Source organism: Diospyros lotus, chromosome 11, assembly GCF_014633365.1.
Source record: "Diospyros lotus cultivar Yz01 chromosome 11, ASM1463336v1, whole genome shotgun sequence".
NCBI lineage: Eukaryota > Viridiplantae > Streptophyta > Magnoliopsida > Ericales > Ebenaceae > Diospyros > Diospyros lotus.
In genome coordinates this window covers 955683-969275 of record NC_068348.1, presented here as the reverse complement: position 1 = coordinate 969275, position 13593 = coordinate 955683, and the positions used below count along the sequence as shown (strand labels likewise).

Below are 13593 nucleotides of genomic sequence, written 5' to 3'. Positions count from 1 at the left end.
TGTGTTTGATGCATTGACATATTCTTTTAATTTTGAATTTTATGTTTTTTTTATGATTTTTGATATTTCATGAATTGTTTTAATTTTGTTAGACGTGTATTAATTCTTGAACTTCACTTATTTTGTTTTTTTACATTTTTCAAATTGTTAAGCTATAATTTGGGTGATTTAAGCTACATAGTAGTTTAATTATGGTTCAAGACACAATCAAACCATAGTTGAAAATTTGATTTAGAAAATATTTCCCCAGCTACCTAAACCAACCATTGTACACTGGTTCATCTAGTGAAATCAATTCTGAATGTTAATTTATTTATCAATTACCTAGCATATCCCCCTTCTATTCAGCTTAAATTCGATCTGCAAGCTAACTCCTAAAAGATTTCATTTTGAATGTATGTTTTGCTTTCTTTAAGGAGGGTAGTTTTTCAAATATGAAAACTTGGTCGGGCTTGTGTAACAACACTACATTATGGTGGTTCAGAAAGTACCAATCTATCATACAATTTTATTGACTTAAAAGCTTTAGCATACATTAAAAACATGGCAATCTGAGAGCACAAAAACCCAAGTTTAGAGCTTTAGCATATATTAAAAAGATGGCAATCTGAGAACACAACACCCAAGCATCTTTATCACAAATTCACAAGTACATGCAAAGGAAAGGAAAATGATACATTGGCGTCAAATTGAAACTACACAAACATGCAAGTACTCGAAATAAAGAGGAAAAAATCTCATCAACCAAACAGATCAATTGCTTCAAGTTCTGGAAAACAATATGGTGATTCATGGATGCTAGGAGATTCCTCAATATGAAGACTCCTTCCATCCACCATGGTTTTCCTCTTCCGTAGTCAACTCCTGAATAGGTAACAGATCTAAGGTAAGCCATGCATACAAACACAAACACACACTAAAATGTATAAAATGCTAATGAAGGGAATCAAACACATGCAAAGATTGATTCAAACTGAAGATCACATATTAGAAACTGACCTCAGGGATGAAATTGAGCCCGACTCTAATTTCGCCACAATATTCTTCACTTTTAACCACATTGTATGATGTTGTAGGGATGCTTCCTTCTGTAAACACTGGCTCAAGTGGAATTCTGTAGGTACCATATTCAAGGAATGAGAAATTTCTGTTTACCAGCACTGCTAGGGAAGTCTCAAAAAACTTAAATTGATGTTATGCGTTGCATTTGGATGCTCAAGCACATAAATTATTTTCATTGCAGGTTGGGTTGTTTTTTTTATAAATTAATTGTGCAAGAACTATGTCGTGGAGGGTTTGGAGGCCTTTGTGCAAAAACTATAGTACTGTTCGTATTATGGGATTGTGGACGTGGGTCTGTTAAGATCGAATCACGCTAAATTTATGTATCATTTTTGTCCTAATTTTTGTGTGTGATCTGATCCTGCAAAAATAATGCAGAGGTTCAGTATGCAAACTAAATCTTCAAGACTACAAGCTAACAAAACTGCTATCTCATTCTTATATCATGATTTAGTTAACTAGTAATTAATCGAACCAGTTTAAGATGCATAAATTAGTTCATTACAGAAACACTCACATTGCCTTGCCTACAAAATCATCTTCTGAACCACTATCACTGTCCATAATTTTGATCGAAAGTTCTGAAGTGCCATCTGATAGGGTGAACAAAAAGGTCTCATTCCATTCCGGCTCACACCCATGTCCTGCATTAGCCATTTGTAACGGTGAAACTCAATATTAGAAGAAACATGGGACTCGATACAATGCATCCCGTATTGCTCTGAATGAATTATTTAGTTGTCGTACAAAGTTATATAGAGAGAGAGTGCACAAGACATAAATATAAGCATATGTATAATTAAGAATTGAACTCAATATATCATAAAGAGAGTCGAGTCCAATTCAATTTTGATCTGATATTAATCTTATCATTCCCCCGAAAATTATATTGAAAGCTCAAACTCATTAGGAACTTAACCTGATGCAACGCTGCTTTTTTGCTCTTGAGTCCGACAAGTGAGAATGACATAGGGATCCATATTAACTGCTCAATCATGACAGATGCCTCATAAGAAACTTGAAAGCATAGAAGCAAATTTTTCTAAGAAATAGCTGGTATTGAAATGCAAGAAAGCAATCCAAATAGAACCCTTCTAGCAAGCTAATCCCAAATTTCCACTCTGTTCTATTAGATATAGGTAAATGAATAAATAGTTTCCAGTTCTGTTCTGATCAACCCTTGTTTTTGCCCAGAAATTACTTGCCTGTTGTGTTGTTGTTTCATAGCTACAGATCTATAATCCAATCTAGTAGTACTGAAGAAAACAAGGAGCGAAAATTTCATGAAATACCTACATAGCTCTTTGGATCAGATTCGAGGAACAATCGCAAACATAAGAAAAATTAGCATCTGGCAGCATGGAATTATTTCAGTTCAAATCCAAGATCAAGATCAAGTTGGTCAACTACCACTTCAAAGATGCAAATTCGGTAGCATGGAATTCAAACTGGCATTTGAAAATAGCGATCATGTCAGCCTAATTTAACAGAACAAAAGATGATCTTCCTAGAAATTCCAAAACGCAGATTTATACATCAAAACATCAGTTCAGCTAAAAATAACGTTTCAAGCTACACGTCCTTCGAATTCTTCCAGTTTCTCGGCAGCCAAACAGACAGCAATTGGAGAATCACTGAAACAACAAAGTCGATCATTCGATCGCCAGCAATCTGGACGACAAAAAGGCAAATTTCGAAGGATTCTTACAGAGAAAATCGGTGCTTTCCAGACCCTTGGCGCCGACCAGAAGCACTTCGAGCTTTCCCCGTGGCATTTTCCGGCCAAAAGAGGGAGAAAAAGTGGTAGATTCCTCAAAAGAAAACACTCGACCCCGGTTCAATTAAACTGAGACAAGTTATTTGTACCCCCTAGTTCGGGCCGGTCCGGATTGATCCGACCCGAGGTGACCCGACTTCCAAGCTGACAATAACCCGTTTCGTTCAAGTCAATGCATTTAAAAAATTTCAGTTCGGTTCGCTTCAATTGAGTTCGATTTGATTTTTAAATTTAATAATTTTAATTATTTTGATTTAATCACTTTTTTATATTAAAAAAATTAAAATAATTGAATCGATGAAAATAAATGTTAAACGACGACATTTTTCATCAGTAGTTTGATTTTTTATTAAAGTTCAATTATTTTGATTACAGTATTAATGGAATTGACTTAATATTGTTTCTTAACTGTTAATTTTTTCTAAAATTCTTATTTAGGAATGAAGCGAAATCCGAGTTGATATAAATTGAGACATCTATTTTGTCGGCCCATACCGGTCCCATCCTGACTCCTTTGCTACAACATCATTATAGTCGTATCTGGACTTTCGGGCGTTTACCTCAAATCTCATCCTCATTAATGACGGATCTTATACTCATTAATGACAGATCCCATCAACATTAATGGAAGTCTCGATGGCACCTTGTTATTATAGCAACATCCTGGTCGTCTATTCCATCCCATCACCTGCATACGTACAACGCATGCAGGAGGGTTTCTGCTCATATATATATCGACCAGCTTTTCCAAAGGCGAAGGTATGTGTATTCTTTTCTGCCAATTGACAAACACCCGATATCCTTGTTTGCCCACTCACTGACTTGGGATTCGGAGTACCTTGCAGGGATAGGCCGGCGACTCAGAAAACCGGACTAGATACCTTCTTGTTTACCTCTTGGATTCACACACCAGTGCGGGCCAATGAATCACCGTTGACCAATTTCGAACGTCGACATAACATTAATAGAATTGACTGAATATTCATCCTTAATCGTTAATTTTTTCTAAAATTCTTATTTAGGAATGAAGTTTAATCAGAGTCCATATAAATTGAGACATCTATTTCTTTATTCATGTTCTTGCTTTTCTTTTTTTATATTAATATATTATATTATATATCATATTAATATGAATATACAACACATCAATATTTAAAATTAATAAAAGTATTTAAGTAATAATTAATTTTCTTATATATTTATTTGCTATAAGTGCATGAAAACTCCACTGTGCACACCACCACGTGTGCACAAAATTTATTGTACTACACTCTCTAATGATAAATCTCACAAAACCTTCAAACGAGCCAGTGAGATCGATCTTATACATGTATATATATATATATATGTATATAATACTTTCCCGGTAGATTCCGCAATGGAAGCCGGCGATGGAGAAAAGCTTCATGATGTTCACGGGCAGAAGATGACCTTGTAGTTGGTCCCAGCCGGGCAAGTGAACAAGCTCGTCGGGTCGTCCTGCGGGTAGCTGTAAGCATCTGGGCACCGTTCCTTGAAGAACTTCGACAACGGCGTCGGGCCGCAGCTCCCCTGCCCGTTGGTGCAGCAATACTTATTGGTCTTGTACACCGTGCAGGGGTTGTTGCAGCCGCCGGGAGCCTTCAGCTCCGCCGGGCACTGGCGGACAATGTCGGCTGTGCACCGGAGATCCTTGCAGGTGCCGGCTTTGACGGGGCTGAATTCCATCGGGATGTTGAATCCGTCAACGTTGGAGATGTCGACGAAGTCGAGGTTGTTAGGTCGGTTGAGGGCGAACTCGGCGAGCGTGTTGGGCGGGCTGCCGTAGCCTTTGCATTTGAGGCCGCCGTCGCAGTTGCCGGTCTTGCAGCTGCCCTGGCCGTTGCCGTCGAAGTTGCAGTTGGTGCGGCCCCAGATGCGGGCTTGGACGGTGCCGGGGGGAACGTTGATGTTCCATGACTGGCCGGGGTCGAGCCGCTTGCCTCCGCCTTGGTAGGAGGGGGCGTTGGCGGCGGCCCAGACTGTGTAGGTGCATTTGTTTAGGATGTCGAAGGTGGCGGCGTCGGAACGAGGCGCCACCATGCAGAAGGTGACGAGAAGCGGCAACAAGAAGGCGAAACTCCTCATTTTGGAAACCAATCAACAGGGGGAAGCAAATCAACCAAAGAGGTTTCTGGGTTCAATTTGGTTGGATTGATGATGGGTGCTTTGAGAGCTTACATCTTTGGGTTCTTATAGATTCATGGCGCGCGGCTAGAGATGGGTTTTTGATTTGTAATCAGCTGCCGGTCACGCTTGGAAATTTCAAAGTCTGTGAGAGATGTGCAAAGTCAGTGAATTGCAGGTTAGCTCAGATGCCAGATGCCAATCATCAATGGACACGACATAGAGTTAGGCTTGCAGACCTGTCTTCTACCGTTCTACGGTGCCGGGGCTGCCGGCTCAACCACGGATGCCTGTGGCTAGGCCCCAAAACGGGTGGGCCCCAAAAATGTGAAAAGCAGGAAAAAATGGTTTAATTTGATAAGAGGCGTATCGAATAGTATATATATATTTTTTTATGGATAATGCTATTTGAATAGATACGATTTTAAGTCAAGTCTCGATCAAACAATAGATATGAGGTTTAAGTAGAGATAACAATTGCAATCGAAATTGTGGGGAATTGAATCGAAATCGAACCGATCAACACGGTTAAAAATTGTTTGACTAGTTAATGGTTTGGTTCGGGAAAAAATCGAACACTGTTTCAATGGGTACGGTTTGGTTATGGTTTTCACTAAAACCAAACCAAAATTCGAACCGAAACTGAACCGAATGGTGAGTATCCGAATCGAACCGAATATATATATATATATATTATATACAACCCCGCCCACCTGAGGCTAGCCCACCCCAGCCCAATTGCCTTGCTTGCAAACCCTTCTCCCCTTCTCTTCTCCTTCCTCTCTCAACTTCGCTCTCGCTCTCACTCTCTTTCATCCTCGCTGCCTCTCGCTCTTCCGCCCGCCCTCGCCCTTACTCTCTGCTTGTTTCTTGCTCTCGCTCGCTCTCGCTGGATCTCTCTTGCTCTCGCTAGGGCTCGACCCTTGCTCTCGCTTGCCCTCAATCTCTTTCACCCTTTTTGCCTCATTTCTCTTGCTCCTCCGCGTGAGCTCGCCAATCGTCCTCGCTCTCTGCATCTCTCTTGCTCTTACTCGCCATCACTAGATCTCTCTTGCTCTCGCTAGGGTTTGGCCCCTCTTGGTCTCGCTCGCCCTGGATCTCTCTCACCCTCGCTGCCTCTCGCTCTCTGCCTCATATCTCTTCATATTAATTTATTTTTTATATTTATAATTTTGTTAGATGGAGTTGGCTCATTCATTTCAGATGGATATGCATCAATTTACGAAGAATATATTAATGTTGTTGATGAAGGTATTAACTTTCGTAGCTAATTTTTTTTAGCTTAAATTACAATTTAATTATGCACATATTAATTTATTGATCTTAACAATTGTAGGTTTGAAAATGTGATTTTATATCCAATAAGTTTTGTAACTTTATGCAAGAATAATGTAACTTTATTAGAATTTATCTTTGTTTGTTGTGAAATTATCAAAAAATTTTATGGATGCTATTTGTCTTTGTTTGTTGATATGGATTAAACTAAAAAAATCATGGTTAAACCGAAACCGAATCAAAATCGAACGGTTTGGTTATGGTTTTAAATTTTTAAAACCAAATGGGTAATGGTTTGGTTTTGGTTTTAGTAATTTAAGTTTGATTTGATTATGATTTTGATAAAAATCAAAACCAAACCAAACCATTGCCAACCCTAAGTTTAAGGGTTTGAAATAACTTAGAAGTAAAATTGAGAGTAATTGAATGCTTAACCCAGAGGAAAAATTCTTTTCTTTTATATTCATGTGGAGATAATCGTTAACCTAGAATTAAATCTCCTCGTTCGATAACATATATAAGTTATTATCTTAGACAAATTAAGAGGATTAACATTACTCTTTTAAGGACCATCTTTCAAAGAGTTAAAAGAAGAGAATTTTTCTAATTTAACGAAATTTGAATTGATTACAAATTAAGCAACCCAATCCTTAGTAGAATTTCTGGCAAGTCTAGGAAATCCCCTGGCTAGCTAGGTTGGGGCTATAAAAACTCCTCACAAAATATCAAAGCCGAGCGAGGTCTTTCTAATGGCCATGTGGGGCCTACTTTTTGGAATTTTTTTTTTCATAATTTTATCTTAGAATAAACTAAGTCCAAAGTCATCTAGAAATTACCATCAAATTTTCACTATCGTGTTAGTCCGAATATTCCGGGAACAATCCCCCTCGACTTATCGTGTAGAATTGAAAGTATTGTTTTAAAAATCGGATCGAATAAGTTGAACAGACTCATTTAATTGAGAATTGATGGCCTATTCAATCTGATTTGATATAAAAAATCAAATCTGCTTCAATCCGATCAAAATCCGATCAGACCGGTGAATTGAGAACCAAGTTGACCCCAACTTTTTTCACACTCTCCCTTATTTTTAAATTTTTAATTATTAATTAATTCTTTAATAATATATAAAACAATTATATATAAAATATTAGTTGTATATTAGTTAATAATAATATTTATCATAATAATATATAGAATATTAGTGTTATATGTATTTCTTGTATCACTCCATTTGAGCCAGAGTCGGTCCGATGGATGGACCGGTCCAATCACCCAAAGCTGAGAAGGCCCAGACAACCTCGCCAAGAAAAGTCCAATCACCATCGAAATTCGAAACTCGTAAAGCGAGCTCCCGAGAAGTTCCCAGCAATTGTGGAGTAAGCATCGTTCTGATCGAACCACGTAAAAAAATTCGGTGTTGACTCACGTCTGAAACTTTGTTTCTTTCTTCTTCTTGGTATTTTTTGACTTATTCATCGCGGCCCAAAACGAATCACGGTCGGCTGAAATTGAAGGTCGACAATTAGTATTTTAAATATATGTTAAAATATATATGACATCATTCGGTCGAACCACTTCGGTCTAATCGGTCTGACCAACTGACATGTGACCCAATTAATAGACCGGTTCGCTCTCCGGTCGGATTTTTAAAACATTGATTGAAAGTGATATTTTCTTAGAATTTTTTTTTTTTTTTTTGGATATGAAATAAAGCTGTTAAGATGCAAGTAATTAACTATTTTAATATATAATTCTTAAAGCTTACGTGTCCAAATAGCGTTTTCGTTCATTAAAAACACTACTTGGAAAGCATACATAAAGTGAATATTATAGAAAATCCCCTATCTCTTTGAGCGTAAAAATTTATAATAATTTTGTTCTTGTAATTTATAATTGTCGTTATATTTTAAAAACCATTCAAATATATAATAATTTTTGTCTCTCTCTCTTTCCCTACCCATTTCTCACAAATGCACGTGTATGCACACATTTATCAAAGAACTAACAATGGCTAGCTAGGCCCATTGAACCCGATCGACAATGGTTGGTTTAACCCAACCATCAATCTCTTTCCTTATCTGTATTTTTTTAGAAAAATATAAAAAAATAAAAAAGAGAAAAAAAAGATGTTAGTCGGCCCTATTATCAAATGGATGTGAACCTTAGCGTCACTCAAGTCTATTGTGGCTTCCCACCATCATTCTTTTTTTTTTTTTTAACCCAAGTTTCGAGCTTTGCCCGACTACTCTTGGAAACGGGCGGCCTTCTCCCTTGATTCGCTCGTCAGGTAAACTCGGATGCGGTCACAACTTATACATACATAGAGTAGGACATTCAGTTCACATTTCTATATGAGATAAATGTCACCACAAGTATTTGATCTTTGATATCCGTGGGGGGCCCACCACCACTTTTTTTATTTTCTATAATTAGAGTGTGAGAGAGAAACGACGACAAAAGATTGAATTTAGTCATTCTATTATTTTTAATAAGAGAATTAATCATTATCATTTTTCAACGTCGAGATTTCTTATAATTTTGTGATTTTCAACATTGATTTTCTTTGTCGGAATAGCTGAACTGACCAAAATAAATTATAAAACATCATTTTTTTAAATCTTTTCTTGAGTTGGTGCTTGAAGTTTACAATCAGTTTTTGATTTTTTTTTTTCAATTAGTTAGTTCGATTTCTTTGGTCTATCAGAAAATTCAATTATCGGTTAGTTCAATTATTTGGTTCAATTGGTCGATTCAGTTATCGAATCGACTATTTGCACATCTCTAAGGAAGAGCATAAAGTATTAGCAACTCATTTCCTTTATAATTTTAAGTACATCAGGGAAAAAAAAAGAGCCAAAAAAAAACAAGCAACAAAGTGTATGGAAGGTGTAGAAAGGTTTTTCTTTTTGCTATAAATAAAATGTAATTCTTTTTCAAAGGATTGCTTGTGGGAAGACTTAGGTTGAGTTCTCTTTCATATTTCAGTTTTAAATTCATTTGCAGTTTTATATTTTGAGTATCTGTTTTAAGATTTTTGAAAATATGTTCTTTTTGTTACTCTGAAAAATTATTTTTTAAAACATAAAACTAGAAAACACGTTTATTTTAAAATTTTGGAAAAAAAAATACTTTATGATATTTGATTCAATGAATTTGATTATTAAATAATAAAATTAACTCTTTTTAATAAAATCCTACTATTAAAATAAAACAATAAATTTAATTAATGAATTGTAACATTTGAGCAAAAATTTATATTCAATATTATTATATATAATATGTGTAATACACTTAATAATATACTATATATTATCCTATATTTTTAATTATAATATTGATATGCTATATTTATAAAATTTTAAATAAATATATAATTTTAAGATTTTTTTTTCTTTTTTTCCTTTTCTTTTTCTTCCTTTATCTTCTCTGACACCTTGCTTCTTCTCTGTCTCCAATGACCACTGTCGGCCAGAGATTCACACGATCAGAGCCTACTAATAGAAACGCCAAGCCAAATGGGGTTAATATACACAAAAATAAGTCAGGTTTAACAGCTAGATTTTCATATATTTAAATTTTAATTTTCGGCTAAACTTGAAAAATACACTGTCAGTTGTTGCCGGCCATCGTGGCCAGTGATTTTCGATAATCAGAGGCCTTTTTCACATCGCCGACGGCCAGTGGGAATTATTGGTGTGGGTCTTCTTCTTCACTGTTGTGATATCACCGATAAGGGGATCAGGGTCATCGCCATAGTCGATGACACATTGTCGGCAGTCGAAGGCTCCATGGTCGTGAATGTTGCCTTTCGCAGTTATTGGTCGTTGATTTTCTCCTTCAACGCGTTGTCTCCAATCATGACCTCTCGAACTCCTCTGCCATGTTCAACTAACCATGGCCTTATGCATCGCCATGATCGTCGGTCTTTATTCCTCTATCATGATCGTCATTTCTTGCCCTTGCCATGGTAGTGAATGTTGACCATTGACATCATCAAGCCATCATTGTCGGTTTCATGTGGGTGTCGGCGATGGAGAATGAAGGAGAAAAGAAGAGTCGTTAACGACAGTGATGAAGGAGAAATGAGAGGAGATAGAGAGAGAGGTGAGAGATCTGTGTGCAAGATTGGGAGAAAAGGGGTTGTTTTTCGCATTTTGGGTGTTTTCAGCGTGTTTTGGCTAAAAACACCTAAAATAATATTTTTTTTGGATTTTTTTTATAAATATTTTTCTTATTTTCGAAAATATGTTTTTGAAAATAACAAAATAAACGCATTTTTAGTATTTTAAAAAGTTAAAAATTAAAAATAATTTAAAAACAAGGAGGAGAATATAACCTTATTTTTTCTTACCCATATATATTATCCTCACGAATGGATGCCAAAGTTCTTATTAGTACTACCAACGATACATCAAACGTATCTTATTGGGGAAAAGCTAACCGTACAGTTAACTTTTTTAGGGACGAAACACAACCTTATAATTGGTCCCCGTAGGGCACATATATGTGCTTGGTTGATCCGGATTAACAAAAACATTCGGGCACATGTTCTTGAAAAATGTGGAGTAATTAGTGGGTGGGCATGGTCCAAAATAGCAACAATATTCACTGGTGTTAAACACAGTACACGTATATATGTATTTTAACCCTATAAATAATGAAATCCATCAATGGCAGTTGGACTTCAAATGTGTGGCTTTATGAATGACTTATTACTGAGGATGTTATTGTCAAGGATAGTTTTGCCGCCGCCTTCTTAGTCCACGACTCCCTTGGAAAAATAACCCATCAGCCTAACTCCCCTGTTGTTTGGAAAATAATTTTATTTATTTTTAAAAAGAAAATAATATTTTTTGCAATGCTTGATAATTCTGATAAACCACAAATGCCCAGTAAGACAAATAATCCCGCCAATGAGGAAGTGCTTACACGAAACCATAAAAATCACAAGTAGAATAAAGCATTTAGACTTAATGATGGTTTTTGAGACCGACCATCACATGCCACCTCAATAATTGGACCTTTAAAACTGAGCTTTGGACCTATTAATGTCGGACATCGGGAATGTAACCTGCAAGACAACGGAGTGACGGGGCTAGGATCCCCCAAGGCGGATTCCAACGCTCAAATTAGTAGAGTAAATGCGAGTAGTAGAAAATGTAAGAGTTGGAGAGCTCGGTTATACCTGATAAGGACATTTATTTTTATAGGCGGGCCCTTTATGAGGTACCCGAGATAAAACCCGAGATGGGTGGTCACGACTCCCAAGGACCTCGGATAAGTGGGAACGGGTCTTGCGGTCCGGCCCGAATTTTTGGACTTTGCACCGAATTGTTGACTTACCACGTGTCAGTCTCTCGAACAATCAACGTGGTGAGCGAGACTACTAGCGCGTAGGGGTATTCTTGTAATTTTAGGTGGTGTCACATCAGTTGCCCTCCACTCCTTGAGCTGAGCTGAAAATCATGTTAGGTCGAGGATTAGTTTAATTTATGAGATTATTCGATTATAGATTCTCCCCAAGATGCATAAGAGTATTTTTAAGCATGAGATTAATGTTTAATAACCTCATTTATTACCTTAAGATTATAAGGGGTCTTTGGTTGGAGGGGGACATTCATTATCTTTTACTTTTAAAGGGTATTTGGTTGGAGGGCTTAATTCCCTCTATATAAGCCCTAAGGCCCCACCCCTCAATTATCACTTCAAGATAAGCTCATAATTTTTTGAGGTTAGTCTTTCCCTCCATCATTCTTTGCTTTTCTTTTTGTTTTTTCCTTTGTTTTTGTTTTTGTTTTTTTAAATTATTGCATCTTCCTCTTCAGCCAGGCAGAGGTCTGCCTGGCCAAGCTCGGCCTCACCAGATCTTGGCGGGGCCAAGCTTCTCGGCCATGGCTGAGGCGCGACTAGGGTCGACCTGGTCTCCCTCAGCCAGGGTTGGCCTGGCCAATCTCTGCCATGGTCGACCTCTCTTGGGGCACTTTCCCCACTACTTGTTTTTTTTTTTAATGTAAATGTATATATATATGCACGTTGAGGTCGGCCATGGCCGACCTTAGGCTCCTGCCCTTTTTTTTATTCATTTAATATATATTGTTAATATCAACAAAGTAAGCCCTAACTTGACTAACCTGTTTCTTTGGCTTTTCTTTGTCGCAGATGTGGTTTGAGATTTTCCAAGCTAAGCCGCGCCTGTTGAGCTCCCTTTGGCTCATGCCCAGCTGTGGTTTTCCTTCTCTAACCTCTGCATTCCTTCTCCTGGTCAGTGATTTCTTCTTAGCTAATCTTACTAATCTTACTCGTTTTTAGCATGTCTTCTTCCTCGGATTCAAAAACCTCTAGTACTATCTCTAGTAGTGAGGAATTGCATGTCGAGTTATCTAGCCCTTCCCATGGTCCCCTTCGTAAGCCAAAAAAGCTTAGGAGGCTTGAAAGAGTTTCTCCTCATCCTTCTTCGGAGTCTCGTGTGAGTAGTGATCCCAACCTAGAGAACCTACCTGAGGATTTGACCATGGACCACTCCACCATAACCAAGAGAGAGTTGTTTCCCCTTCTCAAAAAATACCACCTCATTCTTGATGAGTATTGGTACAATGAACCCCGAGATCTAAAAGCTTACCAGGCCCCCATGGTTGTATCACCATATACGAACAAGCCCCTGCTATCGGCCTTAAGTTTCTCCTCGCGGCTGCTGTAGTTGAGGTGTTCTCTACCGTGGGGTTATGTCCCTCTTAATTGACCCCCCAATGGCTGGAGGTGCGTAGCTACCTGTTGTCAAGCTCGAGATATTGAGCCCACTGCCCAACTCTTCTTTAGGATGTTCAAGGTAATCTCCATATAGTAAAATCGAAACTCGGTTCGCCTTCTCTCCTCTCAACCAGCGTCAGTTCATAGTCGATAATCTCACATCAGTAAAATGATGGAAGAGTAGATTTTTCTTTGCTAGCATGAAGGACAAGGGTGTCAACGGGGTTCCAGTTGAGTGGGTTTTCTAGTCCTCAAAGATCCATAGTCGCGAGATCACGCAGAATGAGCTTCATAATATTCAGATCTTGAGGGAGCTAAACCCTATCAGCGCTCGGGACTTGATATATGATTGTACCTTGTACCTGGGGGGTTTATCCACTCACACTTGTTTCGAGCCCGATGTCACTCTGGGTAGTTATTTTTCCACCATTTTCATACTTTTTTGACTTGTTGTTTTTCTTGCCACTAACATCTTACCTGTGCTTTTGCAACTGAAATGGTGAGTACGACTTTCATCTGGGGAAAGAACAAACAGAGACCTGCGGAGGATGAGGGTGCCCCTACTCCCACAAAGGGAAAAGATG

General features: G+C 37.8%; 2 protein-coding genes across 2 annotated transcripts; both read right to left on the bottom strand.

Annotated features, from left to right (window-relative positions):
- Positions 1-552: 552 nt before the first annotated feature.
- Positions 553-2933, bottom strand: LOC127812865 (elicitor-responsive protein 3-like). The gene is made up of 5 exons (XM_052353386.1): positions 2771-2933; positions 1982-2047; positions 1580-1706; positions 1000-1114; positions 553-864 (listed from the first exon to the last, which is right to left on the bottom strand). Exons 1-5 carry the CDS (start codon positions 2835-2837, stop codon positions 811-813), a joined length of 429 nt encoding a protein of 142 aa, XP_052209346.1. The 5' UTR covers positions 2838-2933; the 3' UTR covers positions 553-810.
- Positions 2934-4009: 1076 nt separating this feature from the next.
- LOC127812863 (thaumatin-like protein 1) lies at positions 4010-5060 on the bottom strand. The gene has a single exon (XM_052353384.1). The coding sequence runs from the start codon at positions 4943-4945 to the stop codon at positions 4253-4255; it is 693 nt and encodes a 230-aa protein (XP_052209344.1). The 5' UTR covers positions 4946-5060; the 3' UTR covers positions 4010-4252.
- Between the last annotated feature and the right edge of the window lie 8533 nt (positions 5061-13593).